Here is a 25,065-nt window from a genome sequence, read left to right on the forward strand (position 1 = left end):
TTTGCCTGGGAGGGGGTTTCTGGGTTGCTAATTTGCCTGGGCGGGGGTGCCTGGGTCTCTGATTTGCCTGGGCGGGGGTGCCTGGGTCTCTGATTTGCCTGGGAGGGGGTTTATGGGTTGCTAATTTGCCTGGGAGGGGGTGCCTGGGCAAGAAAAGGTTGAACACCCTGTATTAGATCTACATGAGTGCCTACAGAGTCGATTGGAATCTCCTTCTGTGTGTTATGACAACAACAGAACCTGTCTCTTTTTCTGCTTCCAGGTCAGTGTGAGAGGGCGGGACCAGTGGTGTCAGAGGGTCAGGAGGGCGGGGTCGACCTCCACTACAACCAATCAGACCCATCGGAACCAATTCAGGTCTCCGCCCACCAAAACCAGAACTTGACACAGACTCAACTAGATGATGGTCAAAGGGTTGGATGTGACTCCATCGAACAAGACTCTTTAAACGGCAATAGGGATGAAGAGGAGGAGGAAGATGATGATGTGATAGTGGAAGAAGAGAAGGACAGCGTGACAGCATCCGACACTCCTATGACTGACTCCTCCTTCTCAGACACAGGCAAGATGTGTGTGTGTGTGCGTGCATGCATGTGTGTGTACGTGCATGCGTGCTTGTGTGTGCGTATGTGTCTTTGTATGTGTACACTTACAGTGCATTGCAAAAGTATTCATCCCCTTGGTGTTTTTCCCATTTTGTTTCATTTTGTGTAATTTAAATGTATTTTYATTTGGATTTCATGTAATGGACATACACAAAATAGTCCAAATTGGTGAAGTGAAATTTAAAAAATAACGTGTTTCAAATGGAGCACCATTAATTCCCTTATTAAAAAATGGAAAGAGTATGGCACCACAACAAACCTGCCAAGAGAAGGCCGCCCACCAAAACTCACAGACCAGGCAAGGAGAGCATTAATCAGAAAGGCAACAGAGCTGGGCTTTACAGAAGAGTGGCCAGAAAAAAAGCCATTGCTTAAAGAAAAAATAAGCAAACACGTTTGGTGTTTTCCAAAAGGCATGTGGGAGACTCCCCAAACATATGGAAGAAGGTCCTCTGGTCAGATGAGATGAAAATTTAGCTTTTTTGGCCATCAAGGAAAACGCACCTCACATCACCCCGAGAACACCATCCCCACAGTGAAGCATGGTGGTGGCAGCATGCTCCGGGGATGTTTTCCATCGTCAGGGACTGAGAAACTGGTCAGAATTGAAGAAATTATGGATGGCGCTAAATACAGGGAAATTCTTGAGGGAAACCTGTTTGTCTTCCAGAGATTTGAGACTGGGACGGAGGTTCACCTTCCAGCAGGACAATGACCCTAAGCATACTGCTAAAGCAACACTCAAGTGGTTTAAGGGGAAACATTTAAATGTCTTGGAATGGCCTAGTCAAAGCCCAAACCTCAATCCAATTGAGAATCTGTGGTATGACTTAAATTGCAGTACACCAGCGGAACCCTTCCAACTTAAAGAAGCTGGAGCAGTTTTGCCTTAAAGAATGGGCAAAAATCCCAGTGGCTAGATGTGCTTATAGAGATGTGCTTATAGAGACAYACCCCAAGAYACTTGCAGCTGTAATTGCTGCGAAGGGTGGCTCTACAATGTTTTGGCTTTGGGGGGGGTGAATAGTTATGCACGGTCAAGTTTTCAGTTTTTTGTCTTATTTCTTGTTTGATTCACAATAAAAAATATTTTGCATCTTCAAAGTGGTAGGCATGTTGTGTAAATCAAATCAACCCCCCCCCCCAGCAGATCAGATTTGTGGCATACAGCCCGGGTCACACAGTGATGTCAGAGCAACCACATCAGCTACAGTCAGATAGATGGAGAGGTAGAGAGGTAAAGGAGAGTGGTACAGCAAGGAGAAGAAGAGGTAGATTGATAGGGGAAGATGTTAATAGAAGTCAGGGAGAAGAAGGGAAGATGTAGGGAGTCAGTGGAGAGGTAAAGTGATTGAGAGGAGCCTGAAAATCTGTGGTGCCTGTCCCATAACACACACTGTCTGGGCAAGACGTGAGTAACTATCAGTTGCCACTGGGTGTTGCCTATTGTGTTGTTTTTCCATTGTGATGTCATTATAGCCAAATGTGCTAGCCTGTGATGTGAGCTCTGTGTGTCATTGTGCTAGCCTTTGTCCATCCCTTGTTTTAGCCTTTAGTCTGGCTAACAACAAGGCTCACTGTTGTGTGTGTGGGTATGTCGGTTTAAGTGCTCAATGGTGCATTATACTATGAATGTTATGTCACTACCAACCAAATTCATTTCCCACCATGGGATAAAAAGGCTTTATTGACTTGTTAGGACTTGGGATTGTTCAAACGGGCTGTATGGTTTCCACAGAACAGAATCACAAAGAGAAAAGTACATAGCGAGAGTGTGTGTGATTGCTCAGTAGATAGAGATTCTGCTCAGTTTTCACTGGCTCTCACTGTCTGACTTTTATGACAGGGTTACTTTGATGTTTGATGTCCTCTCTCTCTCTCTCTTTTTGTCTTGTCCCTTTCTCTATCTTCTCCATCCTCAATTCTCTCCCTCGCTTTGTCTCTATAGGCAGTTTGGTAGAGCTCCACCCCTCTGTGTCTCCAGAGACTACATGTCCCATCAGCCCCGTAGCAGGTAGTCCAGACGAACCCTCCTACAGTAACCCTGAAGGGAAGACGCACACCTCCACCACAGAACCTACCACCTCCACCACAGAACCTACCACCTCCACCACAGAACCAACCACCTCCATCACAGAGCCTACAGGACCCACCTCCACCACAGAACCTACCACCTCCATCACAGAGCCTAGCACTACCCTCCTAGCCTCCCTACAGGAGCTAGGGGAACATAAAGATCACTCCCACCTTCCTCAGTCCCTCCATCAGGTGTGTGCCCGTCCCTCTCCATTCTATATATTGTATTTCTACCTGCCTGCGCTGTTCTCAAGTAAACATTAATCTGGCAGCCTGGTGTAGGTGGGATTCCCTCTGTAGTTAGCTGTAATTCCTCACTATATATGCAAAAGTATGTGGACACCCCTTCAAATGAGTGGATTAGGCTATTTCAGCCACACCCGTTGCTGACAGGTGTATAAAATCGAGCACACAGCCATGCAATCTCCATAGACAAACATTGGCAGTAGAATGGCCTTACTGAAGAGCTCGGTGACTTTCAACGTGGCACCGTCATAGGATGCCACCTTTCCAACAGGTCAGTTCGTTACATTTCTGCCCTGATAGAGATTCTCCGGTCAAGTGAGAATCTCTATCAGTAAGTGCTGTTATTGAAGTGGTAATGTCTAGTAGCAACAACGACTCAGCCGCAAAGTGGTAGGCCACACAAGCTTACAGAACGGGACCGCTGAAGTGCGTAGCGTGTAAGAATCGTCTGTCCTCGGTTGCAACACTCACTACCGAGTTTCAAACTGCATCATGGAGCTAACCAATGGGTTTCCATGGCCGAGAAGCCGCACACAAGCCTAAGATCACCGTGCACAATGCCAAGCGTCGGCTGGAGTGGTGTAAAGCTCGCCGCCATTGGACTCTGGAGCAGTGGACACGTGTTCTTTGGAGTGATGAATCACTCTTCACCATCTGGTAGGCCGACGGACGAATCTGGGTTTGGCGGATGCCAGGAGAACGCTACCTGCCCGAATACTAGTGCCAACTGTAAAGTTTGGTGGAGGAAGAATAATGATCTGGGGATGTTTTGTTATGGTTCGGGCTAGGCTCCTTAGTTCCAGTGAAGGGACATCTTTATGCTACAGCACACAATTAGATTCTAGATGATTCTGTGTTTCTAACTTTGTGGCAACAGTTTGGGGAAGGCCCTTTCCTGTTTCAGCATGACAATGCCCCCTTGCACAAAGCGAGGTCCATACAGAAATGGTTCGTCGAGATCGGTGTGGAAGAACTTGACTGGCCTGCACAGAGCCCTGACCTCAACCCCATCGAACACCTTTGGGATTAATTGAAACTAGAGGTCGACCGATTATGATTTTTCAACGCCGAAACCGATACCAATTATTGGAGGACCAAAAAAAGCCGATTCCGATTAATCTGACTTTCTTTATTTTTTTCTATTTTTTWWTTTATTTGTAATAATGACAATTACAACAATACTGAATGAACACTTTTATTTTAACTTAATATAATACATCAATCAAATAAATTTAGCCTCAAATAAATAATGGTACATGTTCAATTTGGCTTAAATAATGCAAAAACAAAGTGTTGGAGAAGAAAGTAAAAGTGCAATATGTGCCATGTAAAAAAGCTAACGTTTAAGTTCCTTGCTCAGAACAAGAGAACATATGAAAGCTGGTGGTTCCTTTTAACATGAGTCTTCAATATTCCCAGGTAAGAAGTTTTAGGTTGAGGTTATTATAGGAATTATAGGACTATTTCTCTCTATACCATTTGTATTTCATATACCTTTGACTATTGGATGTTCTTATAGGCACTTTAGTATTGCCAGTGTAATAGTATAGCTTCCGTCCCTCTCCTCGCCCCTACCTGGGCTCGAACCAGGAACACATCGACAACAGCCAACCTCGAAGCATCGTTACACATCGCTCCACAAAAGCCGCAGCCCTTGCAGAGCAAGGGGAACAACTACTCCAAGTCTCAGAGCGAGTGACGTTTGAAACGCTATCAGCGCGCACCCCGCTGAATAGCTAGCCATTTCACATCGGTTACACCAGCCTAAACCCGGGAGTTGATAGGCTTGAAGCATTGCGAAGAGCTGCTGGCAAACGCACGAAAGTGCTGTTTGAATGAATGCTTACGAGCCTGCTGCTGCCTACCCACCGCCAGTCAGATGCTCTTATCAATATTCAAATCATAGACTTAATTATAACATAATAACACACAGAAATATGAGCCTTAGGTATTAATATGGTCAAATCCGGAAACTATCATTTCGAAAACAAAAACGTTTATTCTTTCAGTGAAATACGGAACCGTTCTGTTTTTATCTAACGGGTGGCATCCATAAGTCTAAATATTCCTGTTACATTGCACAACCTTCAATGTTATGTCATAATTATGTAAAATTCTGGCAAATTAGTTCGCAACGAGCCAGGTGGCCCAAACTGTTGCATATACCCTGACTCTGCGTGCATGAACGCAAGAGAAGTGACACAATTTCCCTAGTTTAATATTGCCTGCTACAATTAATTTATTTTAACTAAATATGCAGGTTTAAAAAACATATACTTCTGTGTATTGGATTTTAAGAAAGGCATTGATGTTTTTTATGGTTAGGTACATTTGTGCAACGATGATGCTTTTTCGCAAATGCGCTTTTGTTAAATCATCCCCCGTTTGGCGAAGTTGGTTGTCTTTGTTAGGAAGAAATAGTCTTCACAGTTTCGCAACGAGCCAGCGGCCCAAACTGCTGCATATACCCTGACTCTGTTGCACAGAACGCAAGAGAAGTGACACAATTTCCCTAGTTAAAAGAAAATTCATGTTAGCAGGCAATATTTACTAAATATCTAGGTTTAAAAATATATATACTTGTGTATTGATTTTAAGAAAGCGTTGATGTTTATGGTTAGGTACAATTGGTGCAACGACGTGCTTTTTTCGCGAATGCGCTTGTTAAATCACCCGTTTGGCGAAGTAGGCTATGATTCAATGTTAAATTAACAGCCACCGCATCGATTATATGCAACGCAGGACAAGCTAGATAAACTAGTAATATCATCCACCATGTGTAGTTAACTAGTGATAATGTTAAGATTGATTGTTTTTTATAAGATACGTTTAATGCTAGCTAGCAACTTACCTTGGCTCCTTGCTGCACTCGCATAACAGGTAGTCAGCCTGCCACGCAGTCTCCTCGTGGAGTGCAATGTAATCGGCCATGATCAGTGTCCAAAAATGACGATTACCGATTGTTATGAAAACTTGAAATTGGCCCTAATTAATCGGCCATTCCGACTTAATCGGTCGACCTCTAATTGAAACGCCGACTGCCAGCCAGGCCTAATCACCCAACATCAGTGCCCGACCTCACTAATGCTCTTGTGGCTGAGAGTCCCTGCAGCAATGTTCCAACATTTAGTGGAAAGCCTTCCCAAAAGATTGGAGGCTGTTATAGTAGCAAAGGGGGGACCAACTCTATATTAATGCCCATGATTTTGGAATTAGATTTGACGAGCAGGTGTCCACATACTTTTGGTCATGTAGTGTATTTACCAGACTGACTGAACACACACACACCACACCACACCACACACACGCGCACAGTGTGTATGGTATAATCCCTGTTGTTATGATACATACAGAGCTCTGGGTGAAGTGAAAATGTGTTGTCTATTCCCTCCTCCACCAGTAGGGGCACTGCTGTCATTTCTGATCAGCACCTCTCTGCATCTGTCTACTCCAATGATGTATATACATCATTGGTCTACTCCCTCCCTCCTCCCAACACTTTCAACTGTCTCCTGGGGGCGCGTTCAGGTGGGTTCAGCATTACAGAATGTTCAGATATAAATGTATTGTTGAGAACAGACATGGCTCAAATGGAACCCTGGACCCTAGCACAGACTGGGAGGATTTGACCGGTGCAGTCAATATGGTAATAGCGCCACCTTGCCCTCTGATAGGTTAGGTGAAAGTTTCACCATATTGATTATGGCAATCAAATCCTCTCAGATCTTCACATTCACATAGGGCAGCGGTTCCTAAACTAGGGGTCGCAACCCCATGTGGGGTCGCCTAATATGAAAATGGTGTCATGGGAGAATTTCTAAAATCCTGCATAAGAAAATACAAAACAAATGATTTACTGTATATTATAATATCGTCTTTGTATCTCAAAAATCATTATAATGTGGTTAACCTTAAAAATCGAAATGAAAATGATTCAAATCTAAAGGGTAATATTCAACTAGATTATGGAAAAAGGCTACACTTGACCGGTGAATCGGTTGGACCCGCTACACTATGAAACCACACAATATTGCAGAGACTTTGATATTACCAGCCGCAATTTATATGGTGAACGCAATGTGTGGGGAGGGAAGAGGCACAGAAAATCACATCAATACCTTTGTCAAATAACAGTGTTTAATGAAGAATTCATGCTATTGCTAGCAATCAACAGGAACCTCTTAATGACCCAAACTGACATATGGAAGCATTGTATGGCACAACGAGAGCAACTGGCGCCAAACGAGCTGAGCAGAGAACTCTGAGATCTTCTGCAACGGTTAACTCCGATTGTAAACTACATCAAACCACACCCACTGCGCACGCCTGTTCACAAAACTTTGTGGAGATATGGGATCAGAACATGACAATGTTCTATTTCACACCGAAGCTTGGTGGTTATCAAGGGGGTGTGGTGGAAATATGTTTTTAATTAAGAGAGGAACTCTTTTAGTTCACAATGGAGGTTAAAAAAACTTGGTTGAMTTTCTGTGTAATGAAAAGACAATGTGTCTCCTTGCCTATGTAACAGACACATTTAGAAACTGAACAAACTGAATGCAAGCATGCAGGGAAATACAAACACATTCTACAGATGAGTGACCGATCCAGAGGACAGCATGTTTGTAACAGAAAACAGCATCAGGAAGTGTCCCACACGAGTGATGACTGCTCACATCCAACGCTTGGAAGAGCACTTTGGGACCTACTTTCCAATCCGTTTGACTGATCCTTACTCAGTTGACATACCGGTTAGTGAAATCAAACTCGGAAATCTCTGACTTCAGTGCGTTCAAGACAACCAGAAATACTGTTAGAATGTTTTGCAGTTGACTGTCATACTCCTTATTTATTAAAAAAAAAAAAAAAAGATTAAAAAAAAAGTGAACATTGGCTATTAATTACATTATTTTCACATGGTTGGGGTCGCAAGAATTTTCAGATATCAAAATGGGGTCGTGGGTCAAAAAGGTTTGGGAAGCCCTGTAGGGTCAAGGGGTCCATTTGGGATTGGGACATGAATCTCTGTTGGATAGAGCAGGGAATCATGTCAGCTTTATTCATTTTCTTTCTGCAATGCTCTGAACACACCCCTATTCTAACCAACTCACATCTGTTCACCTCTGACCTTCTTTCCCTGTCTCCAATCTGATTGGTCGAGATCCAGACAGCTTTTAGCAACCCAGGGAGTTCTGACCAGCCCTTGTAAGAACAGAATGAATGTTTGTGTTATGTCTCCCCGAGTTTTAATGGAGCTTTCTACGAAGGAGATTACATTTGATACTTTTATACTTCCTATAAAAACATGTAGTACATTAGGAGGAAGTMTTTTCTCTTGTTTTTTTGTCAAWGCCTCTTATTTCTCTCTCACTGCTCCCTCATTCTCTCTCTCCTCTGCGCTCTCTCTCTCACTCCCTCCCTCCCTTTCTCTCTCTCTCACACACACATGTTGGCCTACGCACCACAAGCAAGCAAAATGAGCAATTCATATTTATATAAATGTTTTGTTACTTGCAACAAAGAAGAGGGAGAAAGAGTGAGTGTGAGAGAGGTCAGTGGGTTGTTACCGCCTCTCACTTGATTAGAAATGCGAGCGCTCATGCCCTCTTTCTCACACACTCTCTCTCTCTCTCGCTCTCGCTCTCGCTCTCACCCTCCCTCTCTCACCCTCTCTCACTCTCTCTCGCTCTCCCTCTCTCTCCCTCTCTCTCCCTCTCTCTCTCTCCACTTCAGTCAGCAGGAGAACAATAACAGTCACTAGAGCGGTAGAGTTTGACACACCACTGCTGCTTTGTCAGGCTGTGGAGCTCGCCTCACCTCCTAGCTACAGGTGGATAGGGGGAACTATGGAAACTACAAATGCAACTGTGATCAAGAAGGATTTGAAAGACTTTCCAGCTATTTCCTGCATTTTGCACTGTGTCCATGGAGATTAGCAGTGTTTCTCTTGCTTACCGACGGTGTTTGTGTGTGTTTACCTTCTTTAATGCCTCTTAGGGAGGTTGTTTACGTGTTTCTGTCTCAGGGTTAAAGTCATACTAGACGTAATTTAATCATTATACCGTATTAGGCTATACACAATGTTTAACTTCTTGATAGTACAGTTGATGGTAATACAGTATGTATTTGTCTATTCCTTGGTGGAATACACTTAGTTGTTCTGGGTGACTAGATTTTAAAAGCAGTGTCTAAATGAATATACTTGTTAACCTTTAACCCTCTCCTCTCTGTCTCCCTCTCTGCAGATAGCTGAGGCCTTTGTCCTCCAGGAAGATTGTATCCTTATCACTTGTGTGTGTGCTTGTTTGACCGTGTGTGAGAGCGTATGTGTGTGTGTTATGCCCTCTAGGTCTATGAAGAGTGTATCCTTATCTGTCAGCTCATATCTCTGTCTCTCTAGTAAATGACAGGGTTCTCTGGTTCATTACAACTCTCAGACTGTGCTGTGTTCCAGTTTAAACCTACCACGGGGTTCTCTGGTTCATTCCAACTCTCAGACTGTGCTGTGTTCCAGTTTAAACCTACCACAGGGTTCTCTGGTTCATTCCAACTCTCAGACTGTGCGTGTTCCAGTTTAAACCTACCACAGGGTTCTCTGGTTCATTACAACTCTCAGACTGTGCTGTGTTCCAGTTTAAACCTACCACAGGGTTCAATCTTATCGTTGTGCTCTTTCTTGTCTTTTGGTCAGACAGGAACACTATAGATGTTTTCTGTGCAGGGGCTTTCTACAGCAAAGCTGTGGGCTTATACAGAGCGCCTCAGTGCCTGTCGAAAAAGAGAGAGGAGGATGAGAGAGCGAGAGACATGTTTATGGATGATGGTGGCTAACACACCATCCCTGTGTAATATATGGAGCTCTCAGTACACTGCTCTGTGTGAGACAGATTCAGAACCAACTGGAGACATGATGGACCACAGGGAAAAGCCCAGTAGACATACATAGTTATGTTCCTATCACCCATACAAAGCTTATTGGTTCAGAAGGAGAGAAATAAAATATGTTTACAAGTTTGGAATCCGTACCCTTCCTCGACACGCAGCCCATGGAGTGTAGTGCAACTGGGGAACGCACATATTGAAGCTCACACACAGACACACAGCTATGATCCCTTATTGATGTCAGTGTAGATGAAGGGGAGGAGACAGGTTGATGAAGGATGTTTAAGCCTTGAGACAGGTATTGTGTCTGTGTGCCATTCAGAGGGTGAACCAGCAAGACAAAAGATTTAAGTGTCTTTGAACGGGGTATGGTAGTTGGTGCCAGGCGCACCAGTTTGTGTCAAGAACTGCAATGCTGCTGGGTTTTTCATGTTCAACAGTTTCCCATGCATCTCAAGAATTGTCCACCACCCAAAGGACATCCAGCCATCTTGACACAACTGTGGAAAGCATTGGAGTGAACATGGGCCAGCATCCCTGTGGAACGCTTTCGACCATGCCCCGATGACTTGCGGCTGTTCTGAGGCAAAAAGGTGGTGCAGCTCAATATTAGGAAGGTGTTCCTAATGTTTTGTACACTCAGTATATCTACCATTTTAAGGTGATTCATTGTCGTTAGCCTCCTATCTTGATATCTCTTAGTGCTTGGTGAGTGCTGTGTGTTTATTGCTGCTAATCTCTTTATATTCTGTGGGGACATTCTCTATCTACTCACTCACTCTCTCCTGAAAACCCCACCCTCCCTCTATCTTTCCATCTCGTTAGCTCGGCCACTCTTTTTCCTCCCCTTAATTCCGTAAGTGTGCACTCGTTCCCTCCCCTTCATGGATTTAAAAGCCTTGTAGAGGTTCTCTGTCTAGTGTTTAAAAGCCTTGTAGAGGTCATCTGTCTAGTGTTTAAAAGCCTTGTAGAGGTCCTCTGTCTAGTGTTTAAAAGCCTTGTAGAGGTCCTCTGTCTAGCGTTTAAAAGCCTTGTAGAGGTCCTCTGTCTTGTTTTTAAAAGCCTTGTAGAGGTCCTCTGTCTAGCGTTTTAAAAGCCTTGTCTGGTTTGTGTGGTTGACTCAAGTGGTTTGTTTGTCTCGTTGTTATTTTGTAGGACCCCTTCACCCTCACACAAGACACACCTACTCTTTATTCACTCAACATCTCGTTTGTATTACAAACCAATGACTGAATTATGTAGGCAGATTAGTCATATTGTGTGTGTGTGTGTGTGTGTGTGTTTCCTTAACCCTGTGTTGACCAGATGAGCGAGCAGTGTGCTGTGTTCAGCTGGAGAGACTCTACCACCAGAGACGACTACACAACCTGACAACACTGCAGGAACAGTGGGGTATGTCTTTCACTCACTCACTCACTCACTCACTCACTCACTCACTCACTCGCACACTCACTCACACACAGAGCCAATTGAAGTCTCATTATGTATCATTACCTCACCTTCTCTCCCTCCCCTTACTTTCTGGGTGTGTTTATGCTGTGTCATGATTCCTTCCTCCCTCTAACCTCTGACCTTTGTTCCTCCAGAGAGGAGGTGTAGGTCAGACGGTCAGGGAGAGAGGAACAGTAACACCAACCTGGCTGCACAGCAACTGGACAGACTCGCATACATCTGCAAAACACACCAACGGTTTGTGTAAAGTGGGTCTTTAGATGTGGTCCTTTACAGCTCAGTACAGGTAAATGTTGTCCTATAACAAGGAAGACCACCGTACACATGTCATATTTCATGGGAAACCTTGAGAAGCAGGTAAAGTGATGTACATCGACACACCTGTGCTCTCCCAGGTAGTTTGTGTGTGAGTTACAGTGGTGATGGGTTAAACATTTGGCCCTTTGGTGTTGCTGCACTTTCAGTCATTTGAGTTGCAGCACTGCTAGAGTTTCAGACACACACTGAAAAAGCTAGGGAAATGAACATTCCCTGGTAGCCTTGGCTACTCAGAGACCTTTCTTCAATCACAGAGGAGGAAAGTCACAGTGCTAACTAGAGTCGACCGATTATGATTTTTCAACGCCGATACCGATTATTGGAGGACCAAAAAAAGCCGATACTAATTAATCGTCCGTTTAAATGTTTTTATTTTATTTGTAATAATGAAATTACAACAATACTGAATGAACACTTATTTTAACTTAATATAATACATCAATAAAATCAATTTAGCCTCAAATAAATAATGAAACATTTCAATTTGGTTTAAATAATGCAAAAACAAAGTGTTGGAAAAGTAAAAGTGCAATATGTGCATGTAAGAAAGCTAATGTTTAAGTTCCTTGCTCAGAACATGAGAACATATGAAGCTGGTGGTTCTTTTAACATGAGTCTTCAATATTCCCAGGTAAGAAGTTTTAGGTTGTAGTTATTATAGGACTATTTCCTCTTACATTTGTATTTCATATACCTTTGACTATTGATGTTCTTATAGGCACTTTAGTATTGCCAGTGTAACAGTATAGCTTCCGTCCCTCTCCTCGCTCCTACTGGGTTCGAACCAGGAACACATCGACAACAGCCACCCTGAAGCAGCGTTACCATGCAGAGCAAGGGGATCAACCACTCCAAGTCTCAGAGCGAGTGACATTTGAAACGCTATTAGCGCGCACCCCGCTAACTAGCTAGCCATTTCACATCGGTTACACCAACCTCATCTCGGGAGTTGATAGGCTTGCAATTCATAAACAGCAGAGTGCTGGTGCCCACGATCGCTCAGTCAGACTGCTCTATCAAATTCATAGACTTAGTTATAACATAATAACAACAGAAATACGAGCCTAGGTCATTATATGGTCGAATCCGGAAACTATCATCTCGAAAACAAGACATTTATTCTTTCAGTGAAATACGGAACTGTTCCGTATTTTATCTAACGGGTGTTATCCATAAGTCTAAATTCCTGTTACATTGCACAACCTTCAATGTTATGTCATAATTACGTAAAATTCTGGCAAATTAGGCGTCCCAACTGTTGCATATACACTGACTCTGCGTGCAATGAACGCAAGAGAAGTGACACAATTTCACCTGGTTAATATTGCCTTCTAACCTGGATTCTTTAGCTAAATATGCAGGTTTAAAAATATATACTTCTGTGTATTGATTTTAAGAAGGCATTGATGTTTATGGTTAGGTACACATTGGAGCAACGATACGCACCGCATCGATTATATGAAACGCAGGACACGCTAGATAACTAGTAATATCATCAACCATGTGTAGTTAACTAGTGAATTATGATTGATTGTTTTTTATAAGATAAGTTTAATGCTAGCTTGCAACTTACCTTGGCTTACTGCATTCGCGTAACAGGCAGGCTCCTCGTGGAGTGCAATGCAATCAGGTGGTTAGAGCGTTGGACTAGTTAACTGTAAGGTTGCAAGATTGAATCCCCCGAGCTGACAAGGTAAAAATCTGTCGTTCTGCCGCTGAACGAGGCAGTTAACCCACCGTTCCTAGGCCGTCATTGAAAATAAGAATGTGTTCTTAACGGACTTGCTTAGGTAAATAAAGATTAAATAAAGGTGTAAAAAAAAATATATATACCGATTTCCGATTGTTATGAAAACTTGAAATCGGCCCCAATTAATCGGCCATTCCGATTAATCGGCCGACCTCTAGTACTAACTGACTTTCTCTCTCTCTCTCCCCCATCTCTCTCTCTCTCTCTTTCTCCCCCCATCTCTCTCTCACAGACCCAGTCCTGGAACAGAGAAGGTAAGAGGTCTTCTGTCTAGCAGTGACACAGTATTCTGTGCTCTGCTCAGCTGATTTGAATGGAAGTTGTTCATATTGCTCGTCATTGTGCAATGTGAATGTATGCATGGACGTTCACTCTGCTTTCCCTTGTGTGTGTGTGTAGTGTGAGGCTGTGGACTCTGTCTCTGTGCGTGTTGAAGATAAATGTCCTTCACGCAGCTCAGGTAAGTGTGTGTCTGTTTGACCTGTCCAATCAGCCAGTTGCAGGCTCTGAGCCTGGGTGTCAGTGAACCGTTGAAGTTTGGTTGAGGAAGCAGGAGTTCATCAGTGCAGGATCAGTATCTGTTACTCTGCATGTTACTGCTGAGAGGTTCTTAAGAGGCAGCTGACCTGTCAATTATTAAACAGGACATTTACAACTATACCCTTTTCCTCTACTTTCTCTCCCTCTCTCTGTCTCTCTCGCTCTTTCTGTCTCTCCCACTTTCTGTCTTTCTCTCTCTCTCTTTGTCTCTGTCTCTCTCTTTGTCTTTTTCCCTCTCTTTGTCTCTCTGTCCCTCTCTTTGTCTCTGTCCCTCTCTTTGTCTCTGTCTCTCCCTCTCTCTCTCTCCCTCTGTCTCTCTTCCTCACTGTCACTCTCTTGCTCTCTCTTTGTCTTTCTTCCTCTCTCTCTCTCCTTCACTCTCTTTCTGTCTCTCCCTCATTCTGTTTCTCTCACTCTCTTTCTTTCTGTCTCTCTCACTCTCTTTCTGTCTCTCTCACTCTCTTTCTGTCTCTCTCACTCTCTTTCTGTCTCTCTCTCCCTCATTCTGTCTCTCTCTCCCTCATTCTGTCTCTCCCTCTCTTCCTGTCTCTCTTTCTGTCTCTCTCTCCCTCTTTCTCTTTCTCCCTCTCTGTCTCTCTCCCTCACTCTCTGTCTCTCTCTTGCTCTCTTTCTGTCTCGCTCTCTTTCTGTCTTTTTTCTCTCCCACCTGGTTACCCATGAACATCTGAAATACATTCTATCGTGTGTTTGTGTGTGTGTGTGTAGACACACATGTAGTCCCAGGTGTGTTACCTGTCTCTACACACAGACATGTAGTCCCAGGTGTGTTACCTGTCTGTACACACAGACATGTAGTCCCAGGTGTGTTACCTGTCTATACACACAGACATGTAGTCCCAGGTGTGTTACCTGCCTGTACACACAGACATGTAGTCCCAGGTGTGTTACCTGTCAGTACACACAGACATGTAGTCCCAGGTGTGTTACCTGTCAGAACACAGACATGTAAGTCCAGGTGTGTGTACCTGTCAGTGTACCACACAGACATGTAGTCCCAGGTGTGTTACTGTCAGTACACACAGACATGTAGTCCCAGGTGTGTTACCTGTCATGTAAACACAGACATGTAGTCCCAGTGTGTTACCTTGCTTACACACAGACATGTAGTCCAGGTGTGTTACCTGCCTGTACACACAGACATGTAGTCCCAGGGTGTGTTACCTGCCTGTAACACACAGACATGTAGTCCCAGGTGTGGTTACCTGTCAGTACACACAGACATGTAAGTCCCAGGTGTGTTACCTGTCAGTAACACACAGACATGTAGTCCAGGTGTGTTACCTGCCTGTACACACAGACATGTAGTCCCAGGTGTGTTACCTGTCGTACACACAGACATGTAGTCCACGGTGTGTTACCTGTCAGTACACACAGCCATGTAGTCCCAGGTGTGTTACCTGCCTGTACACACAGACATGTAGTCCCAGGTGTTTACCTGCCTGTACACACAGACATGTAGTCCCAGGTGTGTTACCTGTCTGTACACACAGACATGTAGTCCCAGGTGTGTTACCTGCTGTACACACAGACATGTAGTCCCAGGTGTGTACCTGTCCTGTACACACAGACACATGTAGTCCCAGGTGTGTTACCTGTCTGTACACACAGACATGTAGTCCCAGGTGTGTTACCTGCTGTACACCACAGACATGTAGTCCCAGGTGTGTTACCTGCCTGTACACACACACATGTAGTCCCAGGTGTGTTACCTGTCCTGGTACCACACACACAGACATGTAGTCCCCGGTGTGTTACCTGTCTGTACACACAGACATGGTAGTATCCAGGTGTGTTACCTGTGTACACACAGACATGGTAGTCCAGGTGTGTTACCTGTCGTACACAACAAGACATGTAGTTACCCAGGTGTGTTACCTTCTGTACACACAGACATGTAGTCCCAGGTGTGTTACCTGCCTTGTACACACAGACATGTAAGTCCCAGGTGTGTTTACCTGTCTGTACACACACACACAGACATGTAGTCCCAGGTGTGTTACCTGTCTGTACACACAAGACATGTAGTCCCAGGTGTGTTACCTGCCTGTACACACAGACATGTAGTCCCAGGTGGTTTACCTGTTCTGTACCACACACACACAGACATGTAGTCCCAGGTGTGTTACCTGCCTGTACACACAGACATGTAGTCCCAGGTGTGTTACCTGCCTGTACACACAGACATGTAGTCCCAGGTGTGTTACCTGCCTGTTCTATCATGGCCTGGTTTCACTTTCACATCCCAGGCGTGACTAGACAGAAACACACACACTTAAGTTAGAACGCTCAATGTAAGTGTTCCGGAGGCTGGATTAGTGAGGAGAGTATCACTCTGTCGCCCTCTTTCATACGGATCTGATAAATATTTTCACATTCAATAAATATTTGGATCTGAGGGACAACTTGTCCTCGCTCTGTTTTCGTTTGAGTGAAGTGGACGAGGAAGTGTGTTTGTGTGTGTCTCTGTAAGTGTGTGTCTCTCTAGTGGATATGAGATAGAGGGAGTAGACAGGAAATGAGATATGTTCCGATGACATCAAGTACCCTATAAAACAGCAGCTAAAAGAGGAAGGGGTTGTGAAGAAGATGTTTAGGAGAGAACTAGGAGGTGTATTGATGCTGAGGACCAGTGATTCCCTCTCAGTTACTGATGTAGGTTACACAGTGGCTCTTCTGGAGACTAGATGAATCTGCAGAGGGTTTGGATGTTTAGGGGATTGTAAAGGGAGAGGTTGGGGGGGGGGCTTGTAACACTTTTCCCATGTTGCTCTCTATCATTGGTCGGTTAGTTGGGTGTGCATCAGCGATGGAGGAGGACCATAGAGTAACAGACTCCACCCTCTCCCAGAGCATCTACCCAATCAAATCAGCTGCAGCCCTGATGAACAGCCTTTGCTTTAATGACTTTGCAGCTCTGGACGTGGCACAGAACAGCAGAGACTCCAAGAGGATTGAGGGTTTCCATAGAGACCGTCTTATTGACGGCTCCCTTGCCAAAGGGGAGGAAAGGGAGGGCAGGGCTGAGTTCACAGGCGCTCAGAGCGAAGGAACAGGACAGCAGACGGAGAGAGAGATGGAACACACCACTCAGGAGGGATACGCTGGGCCTGACCCTCCTACGGATGGGGAAATTAGCCGATCCAAGCCTGAGGAGCGGCTGGGAGGAGAGGAAGAACAGGAGGAGGTGGAAGAAGCAGAGGAGGAGAAGGATAGTGACGTGTGTTTTAAAGCTCTAGAGGAGATCTCAGTCTTGGCAGTGAAGGAGCAGCTCACACTGGAGGAGGTGCAGCAGGAGGAGAACCAGATTGAGGAGCTGTGCGAGGAGTATGTTCAGGAAGAAGACGTGTTTGTTGTGGAGATTATCAGAGATGGAGCTGCGTCTCTCGACGGCCTGGCCAAACTCATCACAGTGGAGGTGAGTGGGAGAGAAACTGTCTGGGTAACCCTCCCTGGGACAGTTGTCCAGTGACACACACKGTTGCTGATTATCTGAACAAAGAGATTTTATTGCTCTGTGCATGATTGTGTGTTTGAGAAGTCTGACGTGACCTGTCTTAATGCCAACTCATTACTTCTCTACGCAGCTAGAGCCTAATGGCATTATATAGCCATTTTGTTGGAAATGAGTGTTTCCCTTGGCAGTGTGTTGGAGTAAAATATGGCTACTCAGAGGAGTGGCCCATAAACCAGGTCTGGCTGTTACACTRAGAGAAACTTGTACTCACAGATGTGAGTTTTCTGACCATCTGGCTACCCAAAAACTCTTCCCCTCTCTCTCTCTCCCATCCTGTTGTGAGGTAGTATATCAGAGTTAAGAGTGTTATGGATGAGGTGTCTTCCTGTGTGAGGAGACAGAGGGTAAGAGTCAGTAATTAGCACACAGACAGTGTTATGTTCTCCTTGGGGGAGGGGGTGACGTTCATTTACTGCCTTTCTATACAATTATAAAACTTTTTGGAGAACAGCGAAAATGACCCCAGCCATTAACACCTTGGCTGCTGTAGGTTCATTGAAACACATCCTATTAGCTATACAATTACATTTTTATTTGTATCTTTATTTAACTAGGCAAGTCAGTTAAGAACAAATTCTTATTTTCAATGACGGCCTAGGAACAGTGGTTTAATTGCCTTGTTCAGGGGCAGAACGACAGATTTGTACCTTGTCAGCTCGGGGATTCGATCTTGCAACCTTTCGGTTACTAGTCCAACGCTCTAACCACTAGGCTACGCTGCCGCCCCATTGTAATGTTATACCCCTGAAATGGGGGGGGGGGGGGGGGGGGGGGATATGATCAATTATTCACACTGACACGTAGCATTGATGAAAACGTATGACATTTTAATGTAGACGTACAGGGAAGATGTTCGTATTGAAACAGTTCCTAACTTGTTTGATAAGATTAGTACGGATTTTGTCATGGAACCACTGTCAACTTCTCTCTGCTTGCTTCCTCACTGTTTTCCCCTGCCTCACCAATGTCTGTYTCAGTAGCCTACRCTCTGTAAAGCAACGTTATGAGAACGTAGTAGYGTATTTCTTGCACCTACTGCGGTAGGTTATTTTTAACGTTAGTTTCTCACTTCATCCTTCTAGCTGGTTAAGTAATAATATCCAAAGCCCTTCAACATTACTGMAACAGAAGCGACTAATTACCAGTTGTGCACTCATTCTCCTAAAGTCGGTTTTTGCTTGGGGGATGTCTAGACACGAGCAGGAGTCGCAGGACGGTGTCGCCCACCAGCCTGTGTCGCCAGAGTGAACCGTTTGAAAGAGTGGTGAATGTGCTGCTCAGAAGGCAAATCCAGGAGACGCAGGCAAACATAACGAACAATCCATTGTTCATGATTCCACTTGTTTGTAAAATGAGTAAAGTTGCCCAGCAAAAAAACAAGTAATGTTGCTTAAACAGAAGKAGAACTAACAGTGACAACCAAAACCAGTGTGGTTTTAGGAGGGGTTCTGAAAGACACTCATGGGGGTGTACCCAGAAAGTTGACTAGCAACAACAACTGGAACCTAACACACCTACCATGAACACCAACTACATTTGCCCAAGATAAATAAAAACTTAATGACAGGAAACTAAAAAAAAATGTTGCTAAGTGAAATCAGGAAAATCAGATAAAGGATAATTTGTCTAAAACTCAAACTAAGGCGCGCCAACTAAAGGTGTTAACCCTCCGCATCTATCAAGACAACTGGAGCACTGGGCCAGCACAGGTGTAACACATACTGACTAACGAGGTGACACCACTTGGTGCGTCTACGTGCTAACGAGCTATACGTCCAACCTCAAAAAACATACATGGAAAAACCAAAGCCTGTAACATGGAGTTAGGTGCGATTAGGTCAGTAATATAGGCGTTCTGAGCTTTAATCAACGCTGTGWGTAATATTTCCATGTTGACCCGTAATAGATTTTCTTTGTGTACAAAATATACAGAGTGTACAAAACATTAGGAACACCTGCCCTTTCCATGACATAGACTGACCAGGTGAATCCAGATGAAACCTCTGATCCCTTATTGATGTCACTTGTTAAATCTACTTCAATCAGTGTAGAAGGGGAGGAGACAGGTTGATGAAGGATTTTTAAGCCTTGAGACAGGTATTGTGTCTGTGTGCCATTCAGAGGGTGAACCAGCAAGACAAAAGATTTAAGTGTCTTTGAACGGGGTAYGGTAGTTGGTGCCAAGCGCACCGATTTGAGTGYGTCAAGAACTGCAAAGCTGCTGGGTTTTTCACACTCAACAGTTTCCTGTGTGTTTCAAGAACGGTCTACCMCCCAAAGGACATCCAGCCAACTTAAGTCAACTGTGGGAAGCATTGKAGTCAACATGGGCCAGCATCCCTGTGCAACGCTTTGGACACCTTGCAGAGTCCATGTCCCAACGAATTGAGGCTGTTCTGTGGGCCAAAGAGTGTGCAACTCAATATTAGGAAGGTGTTCCTAATGTTTTGTACACTCAGTACAATATCGGCCACGTGCGCTCTATGATTTTTGCATATTCAAATGTGGTCAGGACACGCAGGTTAAAATATCAAAAGCAAMTGTGAACCAACTATATTAATTTGGGGGCATGTCGGAACACACATGAAACATTCATGGACATTGAGCTAGCTTGCTAGATCATTTGTCCTGGGAGATGAACATTGGTTTGTTAAGTCAGAATTTCTTGAAGTTCATGAAGGTGTTCCACAGGGCTAGATTTTTTTTTTTGGGGGGGGCTGTTCTCTTCACTATTTATATAAACCCCCAGCACAAGGTGCACCTGTGTAATGATCATGCAATTTATTCAGCTTCTTGATATGCCACACCTGTCAGGTGGATGGATTATCTTGGCAAAAGAGTAATGTTCACTAACAGGGATGTAAACAAATTTGTGCACAAAATCTGAGAGAAATTAGCTTTTTGTGTGTATGGAGAACTTCTGGGATATTTTATCGTGGGGTCAACACTTTACATGTTGCGTTTATATTTTTGTTCATAGTATTATGTGTGCTATTGCCCTGACATCTGAGGGAGCAACCAGATGCTGCACTTGACACATTTATGAAACTACTTATTCCAGTTACTAATAAGCACGCACTCATTAAGAAAATGACTGTAAAAACTGTTAAATCCSCTTGGATTGATGAGGAATTGACAAATTGTATGGTTGAGAGGGATGAGGCAAAAGGTATGGCAATTAAGTCTGGCAGCCCAACTGATTGGCAAACGTACTGCAAATCAAGAAATCATGTGACCAAACTAAATTTTAATTTAAATGAACTACACTATGAAACAAAGATAAATTATATAAAGAATGATAGTAAAAAGCTTTGGGGCACCTAAAATTAAATTTTGGGGAAAAAGCCAACTCGGCTCCTTCAGTCATTGAATCAGATGGCTCCTTCATCACAAAGCCCACTGATATTGCCAACTACTTTAATGACTTTTTCATTGGCAAGATAAGAAAMCTTAGGGATGACATGCCAGCAACAAACGCTGACACTACATTTCCAAGTATATCGGACCAAATTATGACCGACAAGAATTGTACTCTTGAATTCCGTAAAGTCAGTGTGGAAGAGGTGAAAAAAGTATTGYTGTCTATCAACAATGACAAGCCACCGGGGTCTGACAATCTAGATGGAAAATTACTGAGGATAATARCAGACGATATTGCCACATCTTCAATTTAAGCCTAAAAGTCATTACACACCACAGATCAGCAAATATTCTTTACATCAACATATGAATCATTACAAAACTTACTGTGTTTTATGTGTGTATCCATATATGTCAGGTGTATGTGTCTATTGCGTACAGAATATTTATGGCGTGTGTGTATGATGTGTATGCTAACCAGTTGACCTGGCACTGACCTTGTCCCTCTGACCTCCAGATGACCCCTGCCCCTAGCCTGGTGTCCATCCTGAAGAAGAGGAGGGGGAGTGTGTGTGTGGAGAATGTGTGTGTTGCTCCCTCCTCGGCCCMGCACAAACACCCTGCTAAGCGCAGGGTCCGCTTCAAAGTACCTGATGACGGCTTTGACCAGGGTGAGGGTGTGTTTGAGTCAGTGTATATATGCCCAACAATGGCTATAATCAAGTGTATGTGTGTCTGCATTCTTACTATGTCACCCTCTCCCCRTCTTCTCCCTTCTCCAGACAAGAAACAGYTGAATAAAGCTCAGTTAATAGACATCTAAACATGTTGCTCTTCCCTCCTCCAGACCAGGTGGGAGGAGACTCGTGCCTGCTCCTCTTCCTGCTCTGCCTGGTCACCGTGGTGATCAGCCTGGGAGGCACTGCCGTCTACTGTGCTCTGGGCAACGCCCACTCCACCGTCTGCACYGACTTTTCTCGGAACGCGGACTTCTACCTCGCACAGCTGCATCGTGGAATGAATCAGCTCCGACACTGGCTGACCCCTGGGTTTTAGCTGACCCCCAAGGAGGAGAGAAGAAGGGAGAAGGAGAGGAACGAGAATCCCTTGTTTTGCAAGGTGGATACTCTCCTTTCTCCAACTTGGACAGGATTTCTCTCCATGTCCTCCCGTTTTCCTATCTCTCTCTCCGTCTTCACTGGCTGGCCAGTTAATGTGTGTGATGGGAGAGCKAGTGATGGAAGGTGTATGTGGTACWAGTAGCCTGCAACCACACTAACAGCAGCCTAAGACATCTGCAGCGCTGCCTAGTAGGACTAGTAGGACTGACATAGGACCTGTAATATACTGGACTACCTATAGATTTGAACTATACACTACTGGACATAGACCGACTCTGTTTCAGCCCAGAGGAAGGGATAGACTAGGCTAGACTCATTACCACTTACCTTGGATCCGCTCACTACCATATGCAGACGTCTGGATCCTTCAGGCATGGACAAGACCGCTCACATGCGCAAACAAGAAGCGGCCGGTCAGCCTTTTTAAGAAACCGCTGCCGCTCTTTGTTTATGGACTCCATTTTGAATCTCAACTRCACTTCGAATGTGAACAATTCTGCTGTGGTCAGAAACATTAAATAATGTCTTAAAAATATTATATTAATGAAAGTTTTGTTTTAATGAAACAGATTTGACTTTTCTTTATGTTCCTCACTGTTGAAGATTCTTACGGAGTATGTCAGGGTGTTTCTTTGKGCTGAAGTTAGAAGTTGCCCCTAACCACAGATCTGAGATCAAATCTTAAYCTTATCCTCAACCAAAAGGGGGAGGAAATGTCTGACTCTGTATCAGTAGTAAGGGCCAACTTCTACAACTTSTGTTTGAGGGTGTCTGGGAWTATTGGGTTGTTTTGGGGTACAGATTGTAGCGTTGGCCCTTGATGGCCCTCAATGACCATATATGCAACATGGACAAGAAAGCAATACGTCTGTAATCGTGTTCAAGAATGTTTAGCGCCCTAAGGGTCAGGTCGGTACTAGAAGARGAATATCTGTTCAGCTGAGAATTGTCTTTGCTCAGGCATGTGTATATTTATCTTTATTGTAAAATAATTATGGGCATGATCAGTATTACACCGAGTGCATTACCTCCTGCGATCAATGGACTTGATTGATTTTTACTTATTATAATTTTTGTGCTCATTATTTCTTTTATTTCAGGCTTTTTATTAGTCTATTTAATCTGTGATCTATTTTATTGTTTGTGTCAGTCGGCGGTATGTTTTAGTTTCGTCTGGAGTTCAGTAGACGTGTCACAGTGGCTCCTATGATAATGTAATGATGATGTAGTAGGCTGGGCAGTGACTCTTATGGTGCATCCCAACAGTCTAAAGTGTTTTCCTCTTCTTGTCTCCTCTCTTTCATCTCCTCTTATCTGAAAACACAAGACAGGTGAAACCAACAGCAAAATATCACCCTATTCAGAACTGTTTTCAAATGGACAATATAGATATGCAATATGCTTTCGTCTTTCAAGGTTCTTTCAGAGGGGGGAAGGAGAAGAGATGAGGAGAGGAAGCCACAGTAGAGTATTGAGATGCAGCCTTGGTTTTAAAATGATTTTCACGTGTCTGGCTGGTCCAGATGACTCTGTCTTACTGTTTGGATCTGAAGTATTTATATCATATCTGCACAACGTGGGGGGAGAGAAAAAAAATGACCAAAGCATGTGCTTTTCTGTTGTTTTTCTCGTTTTGGCTTGATGTGGTTATYGTTGGTTGTTATTTTCCCTTGTTTTGTTCTTGAAGACTATGTTTTGAAAAAGAGGAGTCTCTTTCCAAGACTCACCAGTTAAAGAATGCCAGTTGGAAAAGTCAGAACAGAAGCGGGACAGAACATTTTGTCTCCGTTTTCAACTTTTGATCTGTGTATGATGACATGTGAAGACGATTAGCTAATGTTTGTCATTGTGGCTAATGCTGCATTCAGAACCAAGTGGGAAGGTGGAAATTACCAGTGGTGARTTTGTAATTGCGAGTTTGATGCATTCACTTGCTTTGAACTTGTTGAGAAACGCTGATTGGCTTAAGGCAAACAAGCTGGGACAAACAAACTAAAAGTACAGCTATCATGCTTRTAAACAAATTAGAGTTCAAAAATCATATTAATACATTGCTTTTTACAAATAATGTTTTGTTGCATTTAACTACCGAAAATGCTGTTATCGAGATAATTTCCTTASTAGGTGACGTTGGAGTTGAGCATGTGGGAGAAGTCGGCGCTCAGGGATGATAGTTTCTCACTAGTAATTACAGGTTGGAGGGTCCGGTCGTATATGGTAAGCATTTTGCTACACCCGCAATAACATCTGCTAAATATGTGTATGTGACCAATACAATTGGATTTGATTTGAATACCATCTTCCCACTTAGTTATGAACGCAGCATCAAATCTTTCTTTACAGTCTGTGAAGAAAACAATGGGCAAGTTTGTTTTGCATGGCCTGGTACCCCGGATGGGTGGAGTTTGTTCATTTGAACCATTCCATTGGCACTAAGAGAAATCTCCAGCCACCTGGGGCACTGGGCAATGCAAAACGAAACTCATCCATTGGTCAAGTTTGTTTTGTATGGCCTTGTGCCCCGGGTGGGTGGTGTTTTCTCATTTTAAACCATTCCATTGGTCCTTAAGTGAAATCTCTATCTACCCAGTGCACCGGGCTTTGCAAAACGAATCACCATTGAGAGGGATGACTGTGGTGAGTACCTTTTAAACACCTGTTTCTCTCTGTTGATTGGTTAATAAACCTCACTGTGGGGACTGATCTGACACAATTGTACTTTGTTATAAAGTTGTTATTCCAGCTATTAAGTTTGTAAATTGTTATCAAGTTGTTCATCACAATAGTGTGATAAAGACTGTTACCAAATACAAAGAGAAACTCTTCAAAGAAACACTTCTGAATGATACCTTTTAGGTCGCTAGGGGCAGCCTTGAACCACATTGGAGAGCCTCCCTCACACACAGTGCCTTCAGAAAGAATTCACACCCCTTTTCCCACATTTTGTTCTTACAAAGTGGAATTAAAATAKATTATTATTATAATTTTTTAATGGAAAATAAACACTAATTTATGTTGATTAGATAAGTATTCAACCCTCTGAGTCAATGCATGTTAGAATCACCTTTGGCAGTGWTTAYAGCTGGGTCTCTAAGAGCTTTGTACACCAGGATTGTAGAATATTTGCCCATAATAATTTCAAAAAATATTCAAGCTCTGTCAAGTTGGTTGTTGATCATT

The 25,065-nt window shown here is 43.7% G+C and overlaps 1 protein-coding gene across 2 annotated transcripts in view; it reads left to right on the forward strand.

The window, feature by feature from the left end:
* LOC111968876 (consortin) overlaps positions 1-24,603 on the forward strand; it is a 37,773-nt gene extending 13,170 nt beyond the window's left edge. Inside the window, exons 3-12 of one of the 2 annotated variants that reach the window (XM_023994802.1) lie at positions 263-562; positions 2,554-2,873; positions 9,173-9,203; positions 11,115-11,201; positions 11,396-11,498; positions 13,562-13,583; positions 13,729-13,789; positions 16,680-17,305; positions 21,282-21,435; positions 21,612-24,603. In XM_023994802.1, coding sequence (XP_023850570.1) covers positions 263-562; positions 2,554-2,873; positions 9,173-9,203; positions 11,115-11,201; positions 11,396-11,498; positions 13,562-13,583; positions 13,729-13,789; positions 16,680-17,305; positions 21,282-21,435; positions 21,612-21,820 — 1,913 coding nt within the window. In that variant the 3' untranslated portion in view covers positions 21,821-24,603. The remainder of the gene's footprint in view (positions 1-262; positions 563-2,553; positions 2,874-9,172; positions 9,204-11,114; positions 11,202-11,395; positions 11,499-13,561; positions 13,584-13,728; positions 13,790-16,679; positions 17,306-21,281; positions 21,436-21,611) is intronic. The other variant, XM_023994804.1, reaches the window with a different exon arrangement.
* Positions 24,604-25,065: the final 462 nt, after the last annotated feature.

The sequence above is a fragment of the Salvelinus sp. IW2-2015 genome, linkage group LG9 (assembly GCF_002910315.2).
Source record: "Salvelinus sp. IW2-2015 linkage group LG9, ASM291031v2, whole genome shotgun sequence".
NCBI classification, from domain to species: Eukaryota; Metazoa; Chordata; class Actinopteri; order Salmoniformes; family Salmonidae; genus Salvelinus; species Salvelinus sp. IW2-2015.